Below are 26665 nucleotides of genomic sequence, written 5' to 3' on the forward strand. Positions count from 1 at the left end.
CCTCATTGAAGCGTTTCTTTACTCCATGTAGGCTATAGAGAGAGTGCAGCAGGAGTCTGTCTGATTGTGTGTACCTACGTGTGAGAGAGAGTTAACGTCTTTAAGGTTCATTACTCTGCGTGTTTCATTGCTCTAAATTATTTAATAATGTTGCTTTGTCACGTTCTGAGCCTGCCCCGCCCGCACCCGCGATATTTTCATAATTTGCCAACCCAGCCCGCCTGCGGGGCGGCCCAGCCCGCGGGACCCGGCGGGTTCTGGGTGACCCGCGCATCACTAGCGGCTAGCTAGCAAACGGCTAAATGAGACTACACTTTTGAGTCGATGGGGATATATACGTCAATAACGTCACCACTCAAAGGATTATTTTTCCCTCACCTGGTTCAGCCCCGTTCAGCCCGGGGTAATCAGTGCACACATCAACAACAGTCCAGGTTGTGTGCTGACGTGACGTGGAAGCCTATGCGACAGTGTGTAGTTCTGGATTAGCTTAGCTCGAGCTTTTTACTTCTAGGGCTCGCATTTACGCTACAAAACTCATGAAAGTGGTCCTCATGTGTGAAGATTATCCCGCTGAACCTTGGTTCGCGTTTGATTAATCTTGCGTTGCCCACAGACATTATTTGAAGCATTGCGCCAAAAACCCATTCAAAAATCCCATAGACAGAAACAGTGAAGAACCAGGAAGTTCGGGACTTCCGCATTCAGCCTACAAAAATACGTCATCCCTGCGGCTCTCTATAGATAGCTTATTTAATGCCCTAGGTCAGTGGTCTTCAACGGGGGGTCGCGGACCCCCAGAGGGTCCACAGAAGTACTGCAGACGGTCCACCATTTTTTTATGTATTTTAGACAAAATAATTATAATATTGAGTAAACTCCAAGCATTAATAGGAAATAATCAGCTACTTTTGACAAAAACGATTTACAAAGCGAATCTGGTGAAGCAATATATGAATTTCCTTCTTTATTTTTTAACATAATCTATTAATAAAAAGAAGAGTCAATCCTGATATCCTTGGGTGCGCTGGAATATAAATGTTATTATAGGCCACGCTTAAAATGCAACACAATTGTATTTTATTTTAAATCGTGGGGGTTCCTGCTCTGTTTCTCTATCAACTAAGGGGTCCTTGGGCGGGAAAAGCTTAAAGACCCTTGCCCTAGGTCTTATTTTAGGTAGCTGCAACTAACATTTGGGATAAAAGCTATTGAGAAATTTGTGATTTAGTTTATTTCTTAACCCAGATGTGGATGTCTACTGTCAAAACTCTTCATGTTACAGACAACAAGAACGTACATTTATCCTCAAGGGGAAATTGGTTCATTACAAATGTATGGAGGCGATATGTATCAACATAATAGCATAACATCCACATCATGCAAATGTTGAGCTATGATTGGATGGAAAGGATTCTCGCCTTGTTGACAATTTACCAACTTACGGTCTAGTGCTGGAGCATACAGCAGAATGCAAAAAGGTGCATTCAGATGATCAGATTTAGCGAGCGAGCAGATGTGCAAATTTGCCTCTCTAAACCAAGTCCTGCATCACTGAGTGCGTTTACATGCACACAATAAACTGTTTATTAGCGGATTTCTGGAGTTACCTGATTATTCAAGTGGTCATGTAAACAGCATACACGGATAAGCTTTATCCGTTTATAGTCATAAACGGGTTAAGAGAAAACCGATAAACACACCTAGGTTTCTGGCTAATAATCGCTCTTCTCTCTGCATGTATACAGCATAACCAGCTTTCTTTCGGGTTTATACATCTGTGCATGTACGCGTTGCGGGAGAGAGAGGCAGCTGGAGACGCGCGCTGCTCACTCACTCACTCACTGGCCCCTTTCTGCTTCTTCTCCCCGACATGGCGCACCACAGCCGGCTTGATGAGATGAAGGCGAGCAGCACGGAGCTCCTGCAACAGGCATTTCCCGACCTGCTGCCTCCCCGTTGCTGCACTGCTATGTTGTAATGTGGATAAGGGAGATGACGAATATTTGTCTCGAATTGCGAATAGAACGACGCATTAATAAAAAGCATTGGACTCAGTGTGCAAGACGTGATCTGTGTGTGACGATTTTTTTCAGATGACGGATTAAAAAGATTTATACGAACAAAACGTAGCCTACTCAGCTGTTCAAAACACAAGTTATCCGCCACTAAAGACCTTAATTCTCTCTGTTTTCTGACAGCTATTTAAATTCAGTTGGGTCAAGATCTGTATCGTTCATGTTATTTGACGTGCTTCAGTCACCTGCCTGTCTCTGTGCTCTATGCTTGGTAAAGTTGGAAATATATGACAGATTCACACTTCCAAAGCAACGCCTCCCTAGTTAGACAACGAGATACAAACTCATTTTCACCTAAACCATCCTCCGAGCTGGACAAAGAAGTAATGAAAATGTGATTTTGCATTTTGCAACTTCTTTTGTTGTTTTATTGCGGAATTACCGCTGCCTTCTGGAGAGAAATCCGACTAATTGACTGAATCATGTAAACCCGGGTTTTTCCTATTGTCGGATTATTAAAGTGCATGTAAATGCAGAAATCAGATTATTGGCATAAACTGATTATTCTCAGTTATCCGTTTATTGTTTGCATGTAAACGCACTCAATGCTTCAGTATTGCAGCAGCAGCAGCAGCATCATCTCAGCTCGAGTGCAGCCTCCCTCTTCATCCACATGGACACACTGTGGCCCCTTTACGAGGTCCAGTCTGTGCCAACAGCCACATGACAGTGAGTCATGCGTCTGTGACTCGCACACAAAGCATGCTCAACGGGTCGAGAAGGTTCGCCGCCGACTCTGACTGAATGTTCAAATGAGCTGAAGATGAGTCATGTAAGCAACTGGGACTTAGAGCAGCAGCTTCCAGCATGTCAGACAGCTGCTCTGCTGGGATGGCTGTCGGCACGCTATAGTGGCTCAAGTTTTCCCGGAGCGCTGCCATAAATGATGCCAAAATCAGTGGCGAATGGCGATCGTGTGGGAGGGAACGTCTCATGGATGAGAACGTGGAGAGGAGAATGGCGAGAGCGGTTCTGGCGCGCTACAAACCGCTCCGTGAAACAGCCGTGTGCAGGAGGGCATCTCAGCGTAGAGCTGCAACCATTCATCAATTAGTTGTCAACTATTAAATTAATCACAAACGATTTTGGTTTGAATATTTGTTTAGGGGAAAAAAGTAAAAGAAAATCTCTGATTCCAGCTTTTTAAATTTCTTTACCCCTCTATGACAGTAAACTGAATATCTTTGAACCCAGTCATCTTGGGCTTTGGGAAACACCGATCGACATTTCTCACCATTTTCTGACATTTTATAGATCCTTGATGTCATTAATGTATTACATTAACACACTAATGTATTTTACTACATATGTTGTATACTGTACATAACAGATGTATATTTGTTTTATGTTTTATATTTTGTGTAACCTAACAGCTGTATTCTATAGTCTGTATTCTGTACCCTGTTTTTACATTTTCCTTATAACATCTAGGGACAAACATTGCAAACTAGCTTAGGCTATAAATGTTAGGATACATAACAAAGACTGTTTCTTGTGAATGCTCTATGTTCATGTATCTGTCCCTATAGAAATAAACTTTTCAATCAATCAATGAATCGAGAAAATAAACGACAGATTAATCAACAAAGAAAATAATGGTTAGTTGCAGGTCTATCTCAGAGTGCACAACTACAGGCGCGCCGTGTGCGTGTGTTCTGTGTGTTCTGTGTGTGTGTGTGTGTGTGTGTGTGTAGCAACCTTCATGCCAAAGGTAACCACGGTGACCATCATCTTGAAGACCAGGGCCAGGGCCAGCTGCCACAGGGCGGTGTAGAGGCCGGGGCCTGCCGGCCGGTCTGCTAGGGTGTTCCCAACACCTGTTGCTGATATATTGGCTGGCTGGAAGTGAGAGAGAGAGAGAGAGGGAGAGAGAAGGATAGTGTAAGAGAGCGAGAGAGAGAAGGCAAAAGAGATGATAGAAAGAGACAAGGAGAAAATAGGGGGATAAATCAGGCACAGAGACACAGACAGAGGAAAGGCAAAGCTAAAAGGCAGTAGAATATATCTGAAATGACTCAACTGGATACAAGCAAGCAGTAGTTCAGGCAAAGATAATAATAACCAACAATTTGTCTAAATGCGGAAGTCTAAAGCTTAAAGGAGGACTTACCCCCTAGATATGTATTAGAACAGTGATTTGAAAATACCTATGGAAAAAACCAAGAAATGACATATACTCTTGTCTATACTAGACTCTTTGGCTGTGTTAAGTCAAGATTTTTTTTCGGAAATCGACGCCATTACAGTTTGCCTACTGCCTCAAAAATAATTTATTTGAGAGGGGCGATATCTTTATAAATATCAACAATTAGCCAACGCTGGTGGCCTGTATGGAAACAGAAAATCCTGAAATGGTTGATAGTTATATCAATTTGGCCATTCAGTGGCGAACTAGAAATTTAATTATTTTTGTCCCATTTTGTCCCATGTGTGTGTGCGTGGCTTGCATGTGGCTTGTCTAAACTTACGTTAAGAGCCTCGCTGCTCGCAGCACACAGCACACAGTGAGGACAAACCTCTCGCTCTGGGGTAACACAATGCGAGATTTCTCCACGTAATTCCCTCGTCTAACTAGAGATAAACCGCGCAATGAAATCCGTTTTTAATTTGCGTTTTGGGGCTTGGGGAGAGCTCTTCTCCTCCTCACACTGTTCCCATGCGAATCCCCCCGAGCAGCACGCACACACACACAGACAGAGCCAGTCGCTCTGCTCTGCTGACTTGATTTCCATAAAAGTTGGCGTTGCTTGTACACAGTGATGATATTATATTAGCCGATATGTTTAGAGAAGCTTTGTCACATTGTCACGTCGTAGTATAGCGTTATATTTTACATGTCCGCTAAACTGCGACGAGATTTGTTTGCTGAAATGTCAGACTGTTGAAAGCCCCCGCCTCTCACTGCTGGTGTGTGCTGCTGCCGCGCGCCCCCGCGGGTGCATGAGAGAGCAGACTGGCCGAGAGAAGTGCTTCTGAAGTCGGACTGATAGCCGCGGAAATGTCAGACTGTGCTCTCTGTGCTCTGAGCACAGAGCTGCTGCTGCTGCTGCTGCTGCTGCTGCGCGCGCCCGGAGCTTGGTGCTAGTGCATGAGGTTACAGTACGACTCTCTCCCGCCCGCTCCCGCCTGGCTGGGCTGGAGACAGTGCTTCCAACTCGGACTGATAATATAAACATCATCATTCGAGCTTATCCAGGTAAGATATCAATAAAGTAATGACACATTCAGCGGGAAACTAACTATAATTAAGACATGTGCCAACTTTGACGACGTTTGGTTCAGTATTTTAAGAGCAAACTTCAATAGGAATAGGCTTGGAGTTCTGAGGAGCCGAAAGGGTACAGGGGGGGTAGGGGAGTAATTATCTTGAAATCCCATAGTCTTTGGGAACACTGTGACGTCAATGTGTTCCTAATCTCCCATTCATTTGAGAGAAAAAAAAAAAGCAGTCTTTGACCCTAAGAGGGCGCTTATGCCAGGTATGCTGCTGAAAAATGATACAAATGGTAAAATGGCAACAGTTTGGTGTCAAATGTGGAAATTCTGACCAGAATTCTTCACACATCACCCCCAAAGTCATATATATTGGTTAAAAGCTGAAAAAAAGTGTTTTGGAGGTAAGTCCTCCTTTAAGATTTGTTTTAGTATCTTGGAATGGAAACAACACACACACACACACACACACACACACACACACACACACACACACACACACACACACACACACACACACACACACACACACACACACACACACACACACACACACACACACACACACACACACACACACACACACACACACACACACACACACACACACACACACACACACACACACACAGTGTGTTTGCAGCTGACCGGTTTGTAGCCGCAGAGCTGCGAGGAGTCCAGCAGGGAGCAGTCATTGAACAGCTCCTTGATGAGCTCGGCTCCGCTCATGCGGGTGTAGCTGTTTGGGAAGGAGAGCAGGGCCGTGAAGCCAGCCACCACCAGCACCTCAATGATGGAGTAGTGACCCAGAAAAGTGGATTTACCTGGAACACACACAGGACATATCCTTACTTAGTGCTATATTATGATATCATGTGCTTATTACTGTATTTTACGTATTTTCTTATTTTGCCAGTAAGGCCTTGGCCACACTGATCCATCAGAAAATGGACAGAACGGATAGACGGATAGATTTATGTCCGTTGCATGTACAAGTAACCTACTTGTACAGCAGGTGGCGGTAAGCACCTTGAAGGTGTCAGCGACCCGCCTATAAACTGAGAGAAGAAGAAAGCTGACGTCAGCTAGCTATTAGCTCTGTGCGCTACGTTACTTATGTGGCAATAAAATGCCACTGAATGACCAGATTAGATGGTGAAATCAGACGGTGACACTGACTATCACGTTGTACAACAGCGGGATGGTGTACACAGCATTAATTATAGCCTCCTTCACCGCCTCGGCCGCCATCTTCTTTGAAAAGTTGAAACAAATCTCGGAACTCCTCCTCTCGAGACCTCGACTCTGATTGGCTAAACGGACAGTGACTATCCGACCATCCGATACGTCCATCCAGAAAAGGTTCATCCCTCTTCAACTTTCTGTCCATCAAAACGTATGCAAATTTTCTGGATAGGTACGGTTCCGAGTGCTCCACGGACAGTCGGACAGCTGTCATTGAAAATGAATGGAAGTGAACAGAGAAATGAACGCACACGGACAGACACCACGGATCAGTGTGGCCAAGGCCTAATAGTAGAGTCTACTACTAGACAGACAGACACATGCAGGCTAGGGCTTAATTAAAAAGAGAACAACTTTGGTAACGGTTGTGTGTGTGTGTGTGTGTGTGTGTGTGTGTGTGTGTGTGTGTGTGTGTGTGTGTGTGTGTGTGTGTGTGTGTGTGTGTGCACATGTTTCTTTATGTTACACCGATGTGTGTTCTAGTGAAGTTTTAGATTTAAACATGAGGATTTTGAAGCAAGGTGACTTTAGCCGGTACTCTCTTTTTTAAAGGGTTTGGTTTAGTTTAGGGTAAAGGTTAAGAGTTAATTTAGTGTAAAATGTCCCCATTGGGGAGAAATAAGGCTCTTGAATCTTGAGTTTAGGATTAGATTTAGGTTAGAGTAAGGGTTCAGATGAAGCATGTAGTTGAGAGAGTGCAGGTTTAACTAATCTGTGGGTGGACAGGCCGTATACCCTCTCAATCAAGAACATGTACAACTCCACACTGTGTGTGCATCTGTCAGCACGTTTCTCCAGTCGTGTGTGTCACCAGTCAGCCTGTGCACTCACGTAGCCGGCACCAGGCGATGTTGGCTCTGATGAACAGCGCCCCCCAGAGGCCTCCGAATATCCCCAGCAGGATGAAGGGGCCCAGCTCCAGCAGGTGCCAGGGGGCATGGAACTCCACGTAGAACAGCACCAGGCGGCTGTTTCCGAATGGGTTGATGGAGCGCAGCGTGAAGGCCGCCACCAGGGCGGCGAAGAACGACCGCCACAGGGTCTTCAGGGGGAAGTAGTAACTCACCTGGAGATGACGGGCACAGAGAGAGTGAGAGTTTAGATTGGCAGAAGGAATATGTATCACCTCTGAACACGAGAAGGAATCTGTCACTGTGACACCTAGTGGGATGCAACAAAAAACAAACAGCACAACTGGAGAGAGTGCAAAGGAGAGCCATCAAAATCATCTCCAGAGGCAATCTGATCCAGCCTCAACTCCCATCCCTAGAAAGAAGGAGAGAAGAGGCAGCAATACAACTGGTCAAGGACATGATGAACACACATCACCCACTGCATGACCTGCTCCCACAGGACAGAGCCAGCTGCACTGGCCGGACACTGCATGACCTGCTCCCACAGGACAGAGCCAGCTGCACTGCATGACCTGCTCCCACAGGACAGAGCCAGCTGCACTGGCCGGACACTGCATGACCTGCTCCCACAGGACAGAGCCAGCTGCACTGCATGACCTGCTCCCACAGGACAGAGCCAGCTGCACTGGCCGGACACTGCGGAGTGGCGGACAGCTCACGACCTTCTCGGCCAGGACAAACCACCTGAGAACAGCAACCCTGCCCACTGCTGTGAGACTCTTTAACAGTCAGTCTTAAGAGACTCTTATGTCTGTGTTTGATGTATTATTGTGTTTCTATGTCTTGAAAATGTGACCTGTGATATGAAATCTATTTTTTTAATATCTATTTCCTTGCTAGATCTTAACAGTTCTGTGTGTAATTTCTGCTTTTATTCAGTGAATACTGTGAGCGAGAATCAAATAAACTCAAACTCAAAACTCAAGAGAAATTGGATTTGTTATATAGAAATGTGCATGATACAAATTAAATGAGATTTACATAACACAAATCACAATATCAAACAGGGAGTCAAAAGCTGAAAGAGTCAGTGGGATGGCAGTGGTCATCCTCACCTTAAACATTTCAAAGATAGAAGAAGATACTGGCTCACAACCAGTATCCTAACTTGGATTTCCAACAAGCTCTGAGCTTTTAACAAAGACGTGGTTTATTTCTCAACAGACCGGGGTCAAATTGTAAACACAAACCATTTGTCAGGCTTTGTTTGATCCTGCTTTGGTGACATCTGGATGGGGTTTGTCCAAAAGGATTAAACAAGTACAAGAAAGCATTTGAAAACCACTTCGGACTTTTTGTTTTCAGCGATTGAACAAATAACCATCACTAATTGCTCTGATGTGGGAAACTGCAACCCAACTGGTACTCTAAGCAGGTTAACACAAACAGTAAAAGAAAAATCGTTCACAAATACTCCCTCATCCTGGTCTACATGCTTCACTGGGTCAAGGTCCTTACACATCAAGAGCGATGCGAATATACGGCACGAAATTGCGATGCGAGTTTTGACCCACCTGTCAATCACAGCCACAGATGTGTACACGTCGGAAGCGAATTTCTTAAAAATGGACCGTGGTTCGAAAAAATAAACGCCGCAATAACGCTCGGCGAAACTTCGCCGTTGGTATGCACGGTTGCATTAACTGATATAGGTTCGGAAAATATTATTGAAGTGCAAATTAATCGCACGAAAAAAAACGCTCCCGATGTGTAAGGACCTTCAGTCTGAAATATTTTTCAGATTCTAAATGAGACATCAGATACAATATATTTTCTTTTGAAACTACTAACATGCAAGTAACCGATTCAAGTGATTATACAGATACTTGAAGCAGTGAGGGTAAGTTGGATAACTGCACTCACCTCCTCGAGGCTGAACAGGACTCCTCCTATCGGAGCGCCAAAAGCCACAGACACGCCCACTGCTGCCGCTGCTGACAACACCTAAGACGGGACAACGCAACAAGGAACAAACACGTTATATTTGATCACAACTGACAACCCTTAATCCAAATGTTGACTGAAAAGAGACATATTCCAAAACAGACTATCGCCTATCGGGGCGACAGGATGGAATTTTAACTGGAGGACGTGGGTTCGAGCCCCCATCTCGACAACCGTCCGTCCTGCTGAAGTGTCCAGAGGAAAGACCCCGGGGGTTAAAGTATGACAATAATTGAAAGTTGTCCAAGATTGTACAATGCATTGAATTAAGTAATATATTAGTCATTTAAAAACGGCTCTATGCCTGAAATCAGCCGTGGTGATCACCTCGTCCCTGCCGCCTGGGCGAAGCCTACCTCTCGGCGCTTGGCCTCGTTCTTGCGGTACTTGGTGAACAGGTGGCACAGGATGTTGGCGCAGCAGCACGCCACGTGCACCAGGGGGCCCTCTTTCCCTAAACTCAGCCCAGAGGAGACGGCCAACACCAGGGTGATGGTCTTGATGATCAGGGTCCACTTCCCCAGGTAGCCGCGGATGATGAACCCACTGAGGATGGTCTTGATCTGAGAGAGAGAGAGGGATTGCCATCGTCAGTCACTGACTGCCATTGTGTCAGACAGGAGAAACACAGAGGACACTGTAAAATATTTACACAGAGTGACAGTTAATTAATAGTTGTATATTTTATAACATGTCAATTGTATATTTAAGATTGATTACTGTTTGAATTGGTTGACCTTTCTTGTACTGTATGCCAATGAAGCACCTTGAATTGGGGGGGACTTGAGAGAGAGAGAGAGAGAGAGAGAGAGGAGAGAGATGGAGAGCAAGAGGGAGAGGAGAGAGAGAAAGGAAATGAGAGCGATAAGAGAGGGTGAAGAGAGAGAGAGAGATTGAGCCAGTGAGATGAGAGAGCGATAGATAACATTCATTTTGTGAGAGAAAGAGAAACAGAGAAAAGAGAGAGAGAGAGAGAGAGAGAGAGAGAGAGAGAGAGAGAGAGAGAGAGAGGGAGAGAGAGGGGGGGGGGATGTGAGGATCTAGTTACTGGAAAGCCCTGCCGTGAGAAAGCCAGGCAGGAAGTATGCACTCATGCACACTGTGAGGTCACCTGCAGTACAGCACCTGGCCAGTCGGAGGAGAACCTCATCAATACACAGTTATGCCATCTAAGAGGGTGATGATGATGAAATGTGTCAAAATAGGTTTGTTTGTTTGTGTGTGATAGATACAGTCAGTGTCTCGTCATAGACGCGTGTTCAATGGATCAGCGTGGGGTAAATCCTCCCGTTCTTCCAATGCAGCGGAGTTAGCATTTAGCTGCTAGCCCAGCCCAGGCAGACAGGATCAGGGATTCAACCCCCGCACTGAACGCAACATCTGAACACACGTCTATGTATCTGCTTTTGAATCCCCGATCCTGTAGTGTAGAGAGCCGCAGCACCGTCCTTTAGTGAGTATTGAGATATATGTTGTTGTTTTTTTACCCCACCGTCTAGTCTCGCGCGCCAACCGTAGTGACATTTTGTGGGCGTTCCCACACAGACCGACTGTATGTATATATTACAGAGAAACCCATGGAATGTATGTATATATTACAGAGAAACCCATGGAATGTATTGGGATAGCAGCGGTGTTTGTGTGTGCAGGTGCTGTGTGGGTTTGAGTGTGCAGGGATGTGTTGGTGTTTATGTGTCTGTATATGTTAGGTATCGTAATCTTGGTCATCTTCAGCGTTTGTTTCCCCATTGAGAGAAGATGAGAAAGGGAGAGAATAGTGCAGAGAAGGAAGTGGATGGGTTTGTGTGCCTAGCTGGGGATCAAAATAGGTGTGTGTGTGTGTGTGTGTGTGTGTGTGTGTGTGTAAGGGGTGGGACGGTTTGCTTTGCCACTTTCATTTCACGATTACAAGCAAAAGTTCAACTTTTCACTTCCCCAGAGAGAATGAAAGAGAGAACAGAGAAAGACAGAGTCTGGATGGAAGGAGGGAAGGAAAGAAGGAAGGAGGGAGCGGAGGAAAGGAGAGAGGATGGAGAGGGAGACCAGTCTGGATCTCGGATCAAGTTGTTGTCAATTAAAAACAGTCAAGAAGTGCACAGACCTTTTGGCCACTGAGGACATTTGTAGCGTCACACCAAAGGGCATGCATTCATTAATACACAGGACAAGATGTTACCATCGCTTGTGCTAAAATCCAAGCTACAACACATGTAGAAGCCCAATCCAGATTAAAAACAAGCAAACAAACAATATAACCAGCACCACCAGATGCAACACCATAGGAGACATCGGGCTATAGTCCATTCCTCAGATGGACAAATCCCCAGTCACACCAAATGGCATGGATTATTTTGCAGGTTTCAATGTTGGATGGAGGTAGATATGGAGGAAGAAGGTGATGGCTGCTGTGAAGATGTGACCGAGAGAAAAGGGAAGGCCGAGGGGAGCGTGCACGCCACCACGGACTATGGATCCATCTGTTTTAGGCTTCATAAACTGAAAACATGGCTAACGACAGAAGACACACAAATGTGGAGGATATGGAAACAATTTAGAATCCTATTCCCAAAGTTGGAGCAGTATTACGGTCCAACCAACGCAAGCAAATATCTCCAGTCAGTTTCTTTTCCCCGTGCGTTTTTGTTTTGTGGCTTGAATCCTGGGGTTAACATTCAAAAACAATAAGAGAATAGACAAAAGCTGAAGTGAAAACTGTATGTGTCTGTGTGAACAAATATGCAGTGCTAAGGCAACCAATGTGAAAGAAAATGCAGGGTGAAAGCAATGAATGAATGAAGAATGAACAAAGGATAAAAAATGTCTCCTGCATACACGGGGAATAGTCCGCAGGCTAACATGCCGTCTGATTAAGGAACAATGGAAGCTATTTGACGGCTCAGGACTTCCTCATACTTTCCCACATTGTTCACTGCGAGTGCAGGCCGGCCTTATTAGCCTGTAAACACCATGCTGATGATAACGGGACCCCACATCCCGTTTCCCTCTACATATCAGTCTGGACTCAGACTCAGATCTGGCCACAGCAATTTCAGAGCACTTGCCTTGACAGACAACTCCTTCGGCCAATCAGCGTCGCCAAATCCAATCCAAATCCACTCGGGAAGAACGCCGAAAACATATTTTCCGCGGAGAAACTCCGCTGGTGCATATAATACTCTTGTTCTTGTTTAATTGTTGTTATTGAGTCTATTTCTGCAACAACTGCACTGATGGCTGTGTTTTACTTTACGAACGTTACCGTTACAGCTTGTTACTTCGGGATTTTGCCAACAGCGGCCCTCATTGGCCGGGTTACGTCGTCAACTACGAGGCAGGTCCCTGATTGGCCCGTGCACTTTGTAATTTTTGGAAACAGCTGGGAGCGGGCTGGAGGCCAGACTGATCCACAGAACTAAACACAATGCGAGGGCATCTGGTAGTGTCGAGGTAAAAGCACTCGCCTACCACCGCCGAGGAGGGGAACTGGGAGAAATAGCGTGATCTTCCCACGTGCTACAGTACGTCCTCCTTGCCTGTGAAACTCCTCGCTGTCAGGTGAAAAGAAGCGTCTGGCGACTGCATATCATGTATCAGAGGAAGCATGTGCACAACTCTCAGATCAGATCAGCAGAGGGGGCGGAGCAACGACCGGGACAGCAGGCCACGTACAATTGGGGGAAAAGGAGGTGGGGGGGGGGATCCGGGGGTGGAGAAACAGAGGGAGAAAAAAACAGAGTGATTTGACGTGATCAGGATGGTGGACCAGGCTACGGCCTTCTTACCTCTGGTATTCCCGAGCCGCAGGCGTAAGGAGCGAACGCCCGGACCAGCGTGACGGCCAAGAAGGAGAAGAGAAGAGCCCAGAAGATGAACATCAGGTAGTTCACTACGTAGGCAAACGCACCCTGCAAGCATGGGACCAGCAAAGACACACAGGCTTCATCTGCTGTTCATCAATAAACATGTAAAGTTATATCATACTGAGTCTTTACATTATTTTCATACACGTTTCATTTATTTATCATGGAATTTCAGCATCCTTCACTGCACATATTATACACACAGTTTTCATCCTAGATTCAGTCAAACTGCAAAAGCCATGTGGTTATTTTGTAACATGTCATTACAGTTCTCAACCACTAGATGGAAACAAAGCACCATCAATCTAGCTGTTGGGAGACATGACAAGTATCTCTGAGTGTGAGTGTGTGTGGTAGTTTCCTCTACCCTCCAACTTACTCCCTTTAGTACCTTAGTTCACCCTTAACCTTAATTCTCTCTACCCGTGTGTGAGTGATGATATATGGTGAGATCACATTTTGCTTAGACATACATCAGTTCAAATGTCGCCACAAGAACAGCTTCTTCCCAACCGCCATCAGCCTCACCAACAAGGCCCGGAAAGCACTTCCACCAAGGACCTCAGCAACACCCTTAATCCCCCATAAACCCACTACCTCCTCCTGAACTCAGCTGAACCCCCCCCCCCCCCATAAAACTGTAACTCATATCTAATTTAATGCCTGTCTAACTGGGACTGTAAATTCACTGCTTATTTAACGCCTATAGACTGTAAATTTCATGTAAATTCAATGTAAACTCATATTTAACTCAGACTGTAAATTCATGTAAATTCACTGCCTATTTAACGCCTATTTAACTAAGCCTACCCAGGGACAGGGATTGTAAATTAGCCTTGGCTAGATATCGTATATGGATCGCATATGTTTCATGTTACTGTAACTTGTTACAATGTTCTCTTGCATTGTCCCTGACAAATAAACGGGAAAAAAAAAAAAACTGCCTGTAAATCTCCTGTAAATTCAACGTATTTATTATCCACGGAACACTCCTCCACTCATGTACATAATATTGTATATATATTTACTCAATTTGATTGCACTTGCAACGTTGTGATTGTCTTTAGTTATCTTTCCTACTTCTTATCTCTGTATATAGACCTTATTCGCTAACCCTGGATGGCACCATATTGTTGACATACCGTCCTGCGCGCACACAGCGCTGCAGCTGACAACTAGTAACAGCCTTATTGTCGTTTCTGTTCCATTACAAAATAGCGATGGTAATGACAGCAATAAAAAAAACACAGTTGTTGTTTGTATGCTGCCGTTAATACCTGTAATAAATAAACAAAAGAACGAGGTGAACAGACTTTGCTGTGAGGAGCTGTCAGAAAGTTTCACCTGTCTCTCCTAACTATCCACACATCTCCTGTGCTGCTGACGTATCCTCAGTCTCGCTCCCTTCACGTCTGTGGACGGTAGAGATAGAAACAAACCACGGGGACATTATTGCTGTCATTACTACAGACATGCCTAAGGCAGGTCACCATCCGAACACAATTGGAACGATACAGGTAACGCTAACGGCGGCTAGCTTCCTATGAACGCTGCTCTCACATAGGTTGTCACTTAAAGCTGCAGCGCTATGTCAACAATATGGCGGCGGTGGGCGTGCCAGTACGTGAGTGACGTCAATCGAATAAGGTCTATAGATGTGACCGCTACGCTGCATACAGACACTAAGACAAATTCCTTGTATGTAACTTGCATACTGTGGCAATAAAGGTGATTCAGATTCTGATGTCTCTCACCATCTCTCTCTTTCTCAAACATGTACAGGAACGTTACTGCATCGACACTTTCGCTGGCCATGACACTAGAGTGTTTTGCGGAACTAGGAATTGAAACTTCCTCAACATGATAAATGACCACAAAACAGTTCTTAACAACAGTTAGGCGTTGTTTTCGTTGTATTCTCTTACCTCTGTGGTTCCCGTTATGAGCTCGGCCCAGCTCTGCCACTGGGGGCAGCGGTCCCTCTCCTGGAACGTGGTCTCGTTGGACGTCCAGCAGCAGTGCTCGTGGTTGAACCAGAAGCCGATGAGACAGACGCCTTCCTTCATGTCCGTCAGCCAGTGGGCCGAGATGTCGATGCCGCCGGCCAGAGCGCCTGGAGGACAGAGAGAGAAGAGAGAGAGAGGAGGTCAAGCTGTGTAAGGAGCTAGATGTACGACTAACCCTCCCCTGAGCCGACAGTGTCCAGTTCTGTGCCATAGATAGAGGAGCGGTTCTCAAACGTTTCTGGCTTCAGTACCCCCTTTCCCCGATTTCTGAATCCAAATACCCCCTTTACCCGACTACAACAGAAAACGGCAAGAGAAAACTATGATGCAATGAATTAATGACAACCCCCCTTTTGAAGAATGTAACATTACAAATATGGACTGTACAATGTAGAATAGACTGTGCAAATATGGACTGGACTGTTTATTTGCTGACTTGTGCGAGTAGTGGTGGGGTTGTTTTGTGTCTTGTCATGTACCTGGGTGTATTGAGGGTGTTGTCACTGGCATCTGGGGGTCTGCTCCAAACATATTTTCCATTGTACAGTGACAATAAAGTTACTAACTTACTTACTTACTTAATTAAGAAAGGGAGTGAAAGAGTTGCAATTAGTGCCTCCTGAACACATTTTGTATTTTTAAATTATTTTAACGTTTCATTTATTTTCATCATTTATTTATTCTTACATTTTCCTCAAGTAGCCCTTGTAGTAGTACCTCCACCTAGCCCTAGGAGGGACCCCATAGGGGTCCTTGAAGGGGTTCCAGGGGGGTGCCCAGCAAAATAAATAAAATAATAAATAAAATAATAATAATAATAAATAAATAAAACATCTAAAAACAAAAATCTTGTCAGATGGGGACCCTGGGACAAAAGCTTATCAAATGGGGGTCCGTGGTCTAATTTGTGTCAGTTTAGGGGTCCTTGACATGAAAAGCTTTGTGAACCACTGCATTAGAGGACTCTTCAGGTGCATCCCAACAAAAACCACAGCACCTGATTTCACTCATTAGCTGAGGGGATATCCATAATGGAGCTGTAGTGTATGATACAATACAGATCATACAATATGATCCTTGAAGATTATTTTAAACTGTACCTGAAAATATAATTTTGGCTGAATCCTATTCATGTACTTGTTCAGAAGGTTATCAAATACATTCAATCAGTTCCTCCTCTCCTGGTTGTGTTATGTGCTGTGTGTCTGTGACTTGTTGTTCATGCTATTTCCTGCATAGAAATCAGGTAGGCCTACTGTGTGAAGGTCTTAATTTATCATAGGTGTCCTCGCACCTGCTGTGTGTCGCCAGGTGGCAATTCACTTTCAACTAACGCAGGCAGCACAGTGTGCAGACGTTTACCTGCTACAGCTTTGTGTAGCGAGACCAAAGACTATCAAACAGAGGATTTCAAATGTTAAGGGTCTAAGAAAAGTTACCAGCCAGTGTGCTGGGTGAGCCTTGACTGATTTACCAGCCAAAGACTAATTCTACTGGCATTTGGCAGCTTTTGGACTCTGGTTATGTGTAGGTTATGGCAATGTGAGTAGCCATCCTGATTTGTATACTTTTTTTGTGTACTCTTTTTTTTTTTACAAGTGACAAATTACACTTTTACTCTGAAGGCAGAACAACCCAACTTCCTGCTTAGCCTAACTTGCTACGCCTAACTTCCTGGCTGTTGCTTGCTAACCTGCAGTCACTTGACACTGGTGGATTTGATCGAGCAGACGAGCACTCGGTGCTCTGTTGGAGGGGAGTCCTGGTAACGTTACTCGGTGGCCTCACGTGTTGTTTTGTTGTTGTGTGAACTATTAAAGGCAACATTTCAGCGTCCGGTGATAACGTCTTTGTTCGTGTGCGCCTGTGTGTGTGCGTGTGTGTGTGTGTACATACGTGCGTGCGCGTGTTACCTGACATGAGTCCGATGAGCAGCATCAGCAGCCATCCAGAGAAAGCATCAGTGATGCTATGCAGCAGAGCCACAGTGGACTGTTTGCTCTTACTGGTGATCTGGGAGAGAGGGAGACAGAGAGAGAGAGAGAGATGGCTATTTAGAGACATTCTAGGTGTGAAACATGGGCTCACCAGGCAGAGGCGTGTATTGTATATTTCTACCGGGTGAAGAAACTAGCTTGGAGCAGCAGGCTCGTGAGCAGAAAGTCCTCAAGTTTCAAATCCCCGGATCAGGTGGGAAAAGTGTGCGAGTGACACTTGCGATCCTTCAACTACAGCATGCACCAAGGCACCGAAACAGAAACTGCAGTGCAGCTGCCCACAGTGCATAAATAACAGTCACAAAAGAAGAAGAGCTGAACAATTTCAAAATCACAATATACAATTATGCAATTTCCAAATCGCTGAGGCTGCAATTAATTTCTTGAGAGACAGAGAGTGAGAGTCAGTGAGCGAGAGAGAGAGAGAGAGAGTGAGAGAGTCAGTGAGTGAGTGAGTGAGTGAGAGAGAGAGAGAGTGAGAGAGAGTGAGTGAGTGAGTGAGTGAGTGAGAGAGAGAGTGAGAGAGTGAGTGAGTGAGAGAGAGAGTGAGAGAGAGAGAGTCAGTGAGTGAGTGAGTGAGTGAGAGAGAGAGAGTCAGTGAGTGAGTGAGTGAGTGAGAGAGAGTCAGTCAGTGAGTGAGTGAGTGAGTGAGAGAGAGTTAGTCAGTGAGTGAGTGAGTGATTGAGTGAGTGAGAGTGAGTGAGTGAGTCAGTGAGTGAGTGAGTGAGTCAGTGAGTGAGTGAGTCAGTGAGTGAGTGAGAGAGGTATTTTACAGCTGCAGGTAATCTTTGATCCATGAAATGCAGTTGCAATAATCTGTCTAATAATCGCCATTAGATTATTTTTTTTGTCAATATCTTTCATCACCAGTTAAATGCGGGTTGTTTGCCAAATGGTGTCCACAAATTGGAGTTTGCTAGAGTAGAGTAATACCTGCAATTTCCTTGTGTACAAAAAGCATTTTAATCTGCGTTTTCAGATCTACACGGCCGTGCTGATTATAGCTTTCGTAGCCGAGAAGGCTTGATTATAGGTGTGACGGCAAGGTAAACGCTGATTTGTGCTAAATAAATAATTATGACTTAGCCAAACTTTTAGCAGGAGGCCAAACACAGGAGGCCTCCCTGCTCACCTCTCTGTGTCTGTCTCGGTCCTTGCTCTTCTCTCGGACCCAGTCGATGGTGTTGAAGTCTTCGTAGGTGCCCACTCCGGGCACCGGGTCCTCCAGCGGGTCCACCAGCTTAGCGGGCCCGGTACCGTTCATACCGGCCGGTCTGCCGCCGCCGCCGTACTCTTCATAAGATCCTGGCAGAGAGAGAGAGGAGACACATTAAACCCACAATAACAAGCTCACACACAAAAACAAAAAACGCTCCCATAGGGTTGTCAAAATTATCAATAAGTATCAATATGATTTTTTTTTAAACGGATACAATACTCATTTGCAACAGGTATCAATAGTAATAGTATCGATATTATAATTATTGATACTTAATGAAAAATTAAACGTACTACTGATTTTTCCCTCTCTCTCATTGGTGCGTCAAACAAGCTCAAAGTGTTCTGATAGGCTGATGACTAGAGCAGGGCTACTCTGCTGTGTTCCGATAGGCTGATGACTAGAGCAGGGCTACTCTGCTGTGTTGTGATAGGCTGATGACTAAAGCAGGGCTAATCTGCTGTGTAACTTAGGTGAAAGTTGTTCATGAGTTTTATCAGGCCTATTATGGAGAAGCGTGCATGTTCTATGTGTCTTCCTTTATTTTTTGTCTCTTGATGTGTTGTCATTTCCTCACCTCGTGGTATCAAAAATGGTATCGAGTAGGGATGCACCGATCGATCGGCACGTGACCGGAAATGGCCGATTTTCACGTGATCGGCCTCGATCGGTGATCTGTTCCGGTCACTCTAAATAGCCGATTCTGTGAGCCGATTTTCACATGACGTGCGCGCACCCCAAAGCACCGAGACAGGCACCCAGCCACCACACCACACATGCCAGCATACCTTCCTCGTTGTGGATTTTTTTCACCGTCAGTGAAGTAGACAAAGCTCGCAGTTTGTCACACATGCAAGTCGAAAATAAGCCGTGGAGACAGAGATGCGGCCGTGTCCCGCTCGGCTGGAGTCCAGTCAGAGCGGCTCGCTTCACCTCACTGGCCCCTCTCTCTCTGCTCTCTCTCCCCGGGAAGCGGTGCTCCAGCAACCCGCCACCGCGCACAGCCGGCTTGGCGAGGTGAACGCGAGCATTGTGTCCAGTATGATAACCATTCCCCGACCTGCTTTTCCATTCCACATCAGCGCTGCTGCCTCAGCCTGTCAAGTCATGTTGTAACGTGACGTGGATACAGGAGAGACTATTTGTTTCGTAATGCAAATAGAACGACATGAGAACGACGGACATAATAATAAAAATGCATCGGACTCACAAGTGTGCAACGTTTTCTGTGCGTGACGATATTTTTTCGGATGGCAGATAAAAATACGCATACCAAACTCCGCCTGATATTCAGACTGAAGATCGTTACTGTAACTCATAAACTCATTTCCCCTCTACTCAAGAGGACTGGTCTGGAGCCAGTCTATAAACTCCTTGTCCATGGATCATTTTGATGTTCTGTTGCACCTGTTTTCTTTTGGAAAAGTAAATGCATGATAGCTGTGGGATATAGGCTATTGGATTTAATTTAATTTTTGTATTCATTGTATTTGCACAAAAAAGCTCTGTCCAGTAGCCTAACCTGGAACACTTTTATTTTGAGTGTTTGAGTGAGAAGGTCCTACTTCATGCAAATGATAAGAATTGTTTATTTGTTTATTTGGATCCCCATTAGATGTAAGAATTGTTCTATGAATCTTAATTTTTAAACAAAGTTACAAAAACGTTTGTGTAAGCTGTCAATTGTTGTTTTTAGAAAAAAAAATCGGAATCGGCAAAAATCGGTATCGGCAAGTCAGACTATTCAAAAATCGGAAATCGGAATCGGCCAAGAAAATGGCAATCGGTGCATCCCTAGTATCGAGTATCAATATTTTTGAGGGTATCGTATCAAAGTTAGAAATTCTAGTATGTGACAACCCTACCCTCCGGCTAGCACACTTCATTTTATTTCTCTTGTCATTTCATCACAATTAATCAACTAAAGAAATAAAAAAAAACAATGGATAAATTGATCATCGGTAATTAAAATAATCATTCGCTGCAGCCCTAGTCATCTTGATTTCATTTGTTTGTGTTTCTGAGATGTTTTTATAAGCCCATTGGCTCTGAACATACTGTGCTGTGCACATGTCTGCGTATAATGAAAAGAAAAGAATGATAGAAAAATAGCAGGAACAGTTTTTCCAACTGGTGCAGCGTCTCCCACACATACACGTGTTTTGACAGACAACATGAGACAGGCCCTCTGAGGACGCATTTCAACAGAGCTGCTTCTTCGGCCTCGCACACACCGTTTTCTGTTGCTATGGTTTTAGCTAGCTAAGCGTGTCCACCTCTTAGCCGCCAGATAACCTCAATCCAGTGGGAAACACACTATTGTGTCAGGCGAGCAGCAGTGGGATGGTATATTTCTCTCTGACTGGGGTGGGGAAGTTTATGGTTCAATAACGTCAAACAGACATTCACACAGTGGGAGATATAGAAACTCAGCCAGGGTTCAATCTATCATTTTTCAACATCTATGATTGTTGCTTTCTCCCCAGTTATCTCACTTGGGAAAGAAAGAATCATATGTGAAATGTGAGGTAAAGCAAAGTGGATGTTCTCTTCTTCTCTCAGATTACACGCACACGCACACGCACACACACACACACACACACACACACACACACACACACACACACACACACACACACCTTGAGAGAGTGCTGCCACTAGCAACTACAGTTTTATTGCTGACTATTGGTTCTGACCAAAACAGAGCGATAGGGAATGATCAACCAACCAGAGAAGCAGTAGAGAACAATGTGTATTGTATTGTGACCTCATAGAGTAATATTGATAACACTATTCTAAACAATAATGTATTGTTGATGAGCATCTGAGGCAGAAGAAAACACTAAAAGCGAAAAAATAAATCGACTTCAGATTGACGTTTCTCGTGCGGCCCGGAACAAAAGGTCTTGTGTGCGTGGCAAGAGGCTGAGCTGCGACCAGCGACTATAAAACACATCGGCAACCAATCAAAATACAGCTCTCGTCTGGAAGAGGAAGTGATGCAGGAAGCGAAGCCGCTTCTGATTCCAGCTTTGTGCGAGCAGAACACAATAAGAGTCCTGAGCTAAACGAGCGGGCGGAGCCACCGTGGGACTCAAACAACAGTCTTTCATCTGGGCTTTAGGAAGATAAGAATGTGTGAATGAATGGTGGCTTCCTGTGTGAGAGGCCAATCAGAGATCCTCTGAACACAGAGAGCAGACTGACTTCCTGTGTGAGAGGCCAATCAGAGATCCACTGAACACAGAGAGCAGACTGACTTCCTGTGTGAGAGGCCAATCAGAGATCCACTGAACACAGAGAGCAGACTGACTTCCTGTGTGAGAGGCCAATCAGAGATCCACTGAACACAGAGAGCAGACTGACTTCCTGTGTGAGAGGTCAAACAGAGATCCACTGAACACAGAGAGCAGACTGACTTCCTGTGTGAGAGGTCAAACAGAGATCCACTGAACACAGAGAGCAGACTGACTTCCTGTGTGAGAGAGACCAATCAGAGATCCACTGAACACAGAGAGCAGACTGACTTCCTGTGTGAGAGGCCAATCAGAGATCCTCTGAACACAGAGAGCAGACTGACTTCCTGTGTGAGAGGCCAATCAGAGATCCACTGAACACAGAGAGCAGACTGACTTCCTGTGTGAGAGGTCAAACAGAGATCCTCTGAACACAGAGAGCAGACTGACTTCCTGTGTGAGAGGCCAATCAGAGATCCACTGAACACAGAGAGGAGACTGACTTCCTGTGTGAGAGGCCAATCAGAGATCCACTGAACACAGAGAGCAGACTGACTTCCTGTGTGAGAGGCCAATCAGAGATCCTCTGAACACAGAGAGCAGACTGACTTCCTGTGTGAGAGACCAATCAGAGATCCTCTGAACACAGAGAGCAGACTGACTTCCTGTGTGAGAGGCCAATCAGAGATCCTCTGAACACAGAGAGCAGACTGACTTCCTGTGTGAGAGGCCAATCAGAGATCCTCTGAACACAGAGAGGAGACTGACTTCCTGTGTGAGAGGTCAATCAGAGATCCACTGAACACAGAGAGCAGACTGACTTCCTGTGTGAGAGACCAATCAGAGATCCTCTGAACACAGAGAGCAGACTGACTTCCTGTGTGAGAGGCCAATCAGAGATCCTCTGAACACAGAGAGCAGACTGACTTCCTGTGTCAGAGGCCAATCAGAGATCCACTGAACACAGAGAGCAGACTGAGAAAGTGAACAGATTGGGATCTAACATGCAAACAGCTGAGAGAAAGGCGGTTGGCACGGCGGATATAACACAAAACATTTCATATCATCTTTCAGCCACTAAGACAATACGCCAGCTCAGTTCAGCTTAGTCTTTGTTACAGGCCTTTGCAGTAAAATAAGAGACAATACTGCAGAATAGTGTAACAGAATAATATTCACATACAAGCAGAACATAACTATTCGTCTCCATTCAGCCAGGGCTTCTTGATTTTTTACAGAACACAGAATCACCACTGGTTGTTTTATACAGTATATATCTGACTACTGTGTATGGACTGATAATATTACCCATCCTTAATATCACACATTGTGTCTCAGGTGATGGCTCCGAGACACAAAAGACAAAAAGCTCAGTATGGCCACAGGCTGTGCTTTGTGACAGACAGGAGGTTTACATACCTGAGCTGTCTAGTTAGACTGGTTTTAAACACAACATTCAACAACTTCAACAAGACATCCATCGTAGAAGAGGAGAGAGAGCGGTTTCTCCACCCACAGGAGCAGGAGAGACACCAGAATCCAATGCAGCTACACAAGACAGGTTGGGGGTATGGCTCCAATCATATACACAACCCACACAGCTGAACGATCATCACACATTAAATCTACTTATTTATGATCATACGCCCACCTTTGACTGGAAGCCACAAGTTCACTAATTCTCTGGGTGATAATTTAGTGATTTTTTAAATACAGAATGCTGCTAATTTGACATTCCCCTGACGTGACTCTCAGAGAGAAACAAAGTCACCGCCACCACAGGCGTGTAGTTGTATTGTTCCTGGGGGTTCAGTGTGTTGATCAGAGATCACAGTCGAGCACGTTTCCTCTGTCAAGTCATTCAAGCTTTGTGTTACAAAAGTCTGGTCTCAACTTACGCAAAGCATCACCTGTGGATAGCTTACAAGCTTAGGAGTCAGCCGACTGTGATGTAAAGGAGAGCACAGTCTGTCTACACACCAGAGCACTTAGGGTTGCCAACTTCTTGAAATGGAAATAAGGAACCGGGGCGGTCCGGAGGGGGGAGGGTTGCTAATTAATGGCTTTGGCTTCAACCATTTAGGCTACCCATTAATACAAGCAAACACACAGACCTGGTTTTCATCAGTTTTTGCATTTTTTTTTTGCGCTATTGATAAAGTTCAACATGTTAAGAAAAACAATAAACAGTAGTGCAAATGACATTTTGAGATAGCCTAATTTATCTTCACATTATGTAGTCTACTCATTCAAGACATTTCTTTCAACAGTGCAAACAGCAATTTTACATAGCTATTCTTTTGAATAGACAAACCTGCAAGAGTTCACATCATTAGTGCAAAACATTTTAGATTTCAGATGAAATCTTCTGAATAAAAGGACAATTAGGCTATTGAAAAGTATGTGTTATACTGAGGATATCTCTGATTACTGTAACAAGTCTTACATCTGCAATAGCCTACTGTTGTAAGCAGGGTTTGTACAGCTTTTAAGAGTACCGTAATTCAAGCACTTTCAAGGTACCTAAACCAGGCTCTCGAAGCCTTTATTATCACATCTAAATATATTGACAATGTGAAAAAACAATGGCATTGTGATGCCTGGTGAGTGAGGAACTTCTTTTGAGTGCTCCCTGTGTCCTGCACACTGTCCACAGCCTCTCGCTAGGCTGCTGTAACATGACACCGCTCCGGTGTCACCGGCTACATAGGGGGAGAGGCAGCGGTGCCATTGCCAGCGGACGAGACTCCTCTGTGGAGTTTACTCGCTCAAACAGCTTTGTACTACAGTGTCTCTTGAATACGGGACAAAGCGCGTCCCGTATCAGTTCAACGCGGAACACGTCTTTTTGTTTACAAATACGGGACGATTCTGTATTTTAAGGGACGGTTGGCAACCCTACAGAGCACTCTGCTGGACCCTACAGAGCACTCTGCTGGGAACCCTACAGAGCACTCTGCTGGAAAAACTAACAGCAAGGTGGATTACATTGAAAGGAACAAAACGATTAGCTGCAGCATTGTACTACGACACTTATGCTACTTCACCTGCTCCACAGCTCAGAGCCCAAATTCACCACAACACTGAAGTTCACAGCTGTTACAGTCTTCCCCCCCGCGCGATTTTTTTAAAAACATTTTGAAGTAAAATGCATGAATTTGGTGTACTTTGAGAAAGCTTAAGAGCAAATTTAAAAGGCTAGATCTATGAAGAACATCATGTCATCATTACTGTGCTGTGGGTTTACAATGACAAACTAAATTTCTCCCTATAGGTCAGGGATACTCAACTTGCTTTGCCACTTTCGTGAAATGATAGAAGGCGAGGGGCCAGTTAATAAACAAACAATATACATTTTTCTGTAGCGGATTGTAGGTTTTTGGGGTGTCAGCCAGAGTTTAGGCTGACAATGTTGTGCACACCGGATAGTTAGTTAGGTTAAGTTAGTTAGGTTAAGTACATACATAAGTGCCTGGGTAGTGAGCAGCTAAATCATAGATTATTGAAAGATATTCCATATTCCAGACTGAAATGCTATAACAGAAGTATTGGCCAGAATGACATGAACATTTATTGGACACTTATTCAGCGGGTATCTTGCATGTTGCGTTCAGGTGCACTGTATAAAAAATAAAAAATATGTTTTTTTTTTTTTTGGTCAACATCTTTTTGTGGCGGTCAAAATCCTTTTGTGGCGGCCCGCCACAAATTCCTTTATGTATGGGAAACACTGTGTTATTGTTCACTCAGTCAATACGATCTCTCCTAAAGCAGGAAACAATCATCTATGTCGACACATCCTTGAGTCTTTCCTGTAAGTCGAGGAATGACACAGCAAACAGTTAGCGTTCACAGGGTCCCTCGCTTATACAGGAACATGGGTGGTAAAATACTGTCAACACTACAGTAAAAATGAGAAATTCTAAAATGAGATATACAAAGAAAATACTCTTACAAAATAATTGCAGGTATGAATGCAAAGCACATTGTGATTTGAGGTTATGAGTCATCTTTGTTAACAGAACTGTTATATAACTGATATATTTCGAGTGGTAAATGGATGTATAGGGTTTTGTCAAATCTTGTCAAGATACAAAAGGCAGAGGAAATCTCCAAATTAACCAGGCGCTTCCACTGTTTCACCAGCCAACTTAATTCTTAGAATAGACGCTCAACATCCTGGTTGGGTTACATGTGAAAGTAGAAAGTCAAATGAACCGCAGTGATATTGACCAGCTTTTTGACTTGTCATGGTTAGTGGTATTTATAGCCATGGTTCTCTGGTGTCTAGTTTTGGGAAAGAGTTGTTCATGTTCAGATTCACTGAATGTACGGTAAGGGTGCGTTCACACCTACAGTTAAGTTTGCTCTGGTCCAAAAATCAGTTGAGGAGTTGGTGAACTCGGTTTGTTTTCCCCTTGGTTCTGTCTCTTTTCACACAGAGAAAAACACAAGCGAGCCCAAAATGCAGCACCGCAGAGGCCACGTGAGAATGTTCACGGCACTCAATGGTCAGATGGGTCTGGGGCGGGAGCAAGGATGTGACACAAAAAGACGTTCCTCGACTGCTCTCTAATTGGTCAGAATTTCCATGTGGGAAAACTCCAGGAAGTAAACAAAGAGTAAAAGACTAATCGTGCATTCCTTTATAACTGGGAACTGGTAATCTTACGACTTCAAAGGTCATGAGCTGGGACGGTGACGTCACCAGAGCTGGTATTTCCCATTCCAAACTCGTAGGAGCCTCAGCAGCCCTGACCTCAAAAATCCAAGATGGCTGCGCCGCGCAACAACAGTAGTAGTTATAATCGTAGTAATGTTGTTTAGCACTTCGGTTTTATTTGTGTTTCATTAAATCAGCTGTACACAAAGCACTGCATAACATCTATCTGTGTGGACATGAGGCTGCAGTGTTTGTATGCGCAAAATGCCGCGAAATGCCATGTTATCAAC

The 26665-nt window shown here is 44.6% G+C and overlaps 1 protein-coding gene across 4 annotated transcripts in view; it reads right to left on the reverse strand.

Moving 5' to 3' along the window:
* Positions 1–26665, reverse strand: part of clcn5b (chloride channel, voltage-sensitive 5b) — a 67348-nt gene that overhangs the window by 18882 nt on the left and 21801 nt on the right. For 3 of the 4 annotated variants that reach the window (XM_083639688.1, XM_083639687.1, XM_083639689.1), the window contains 9 exons: positions 18390–18562; positions 17174–17273; positions 15180–15367; positions 13177–13299; positions 9751–9957; positions 9314–9394; positions 7368–7602; positions 5940–6115; positions 3777–3917 (listed from right to left, as the gene is read on the reverse strand). In XM_083639688.1, the coding sequence (XP_083495814.1) occupies positions 3777–3917; positions 5940–6115; positions 7368–7602; positions 9314–9394; positions 9751–9957; positions 13177–13299; positions 15180–15367; positions 17174–17273; positions 18390–18562 (1424 nt within the window). Of the gene's footprint in view, positions 1–3776; positions 3918–5939; positions 6116–7367; positions 7603–9313; positions 9395–9721; positions 9958–13176; positions 13300–15179; positions 15368–17173; positions 17274–18389; positions 18563–26665 lie in introns of those variants that run through there. The other variant, XM_083639690.1, reaches the window with a different exon arrangement.

This window comes from Poromitra crassiceps, assembly GCF_964638095.1.
Source record: "Poromitra crassiceps genome assembly, chromosome: 7".
Classification (NCBI taxonomy): Eukaryota; Metazoa; Chordata; class Actinopteri; order Beryciformes; family Melamphaidae; genus Poromitra; species Poromitra crassiceps.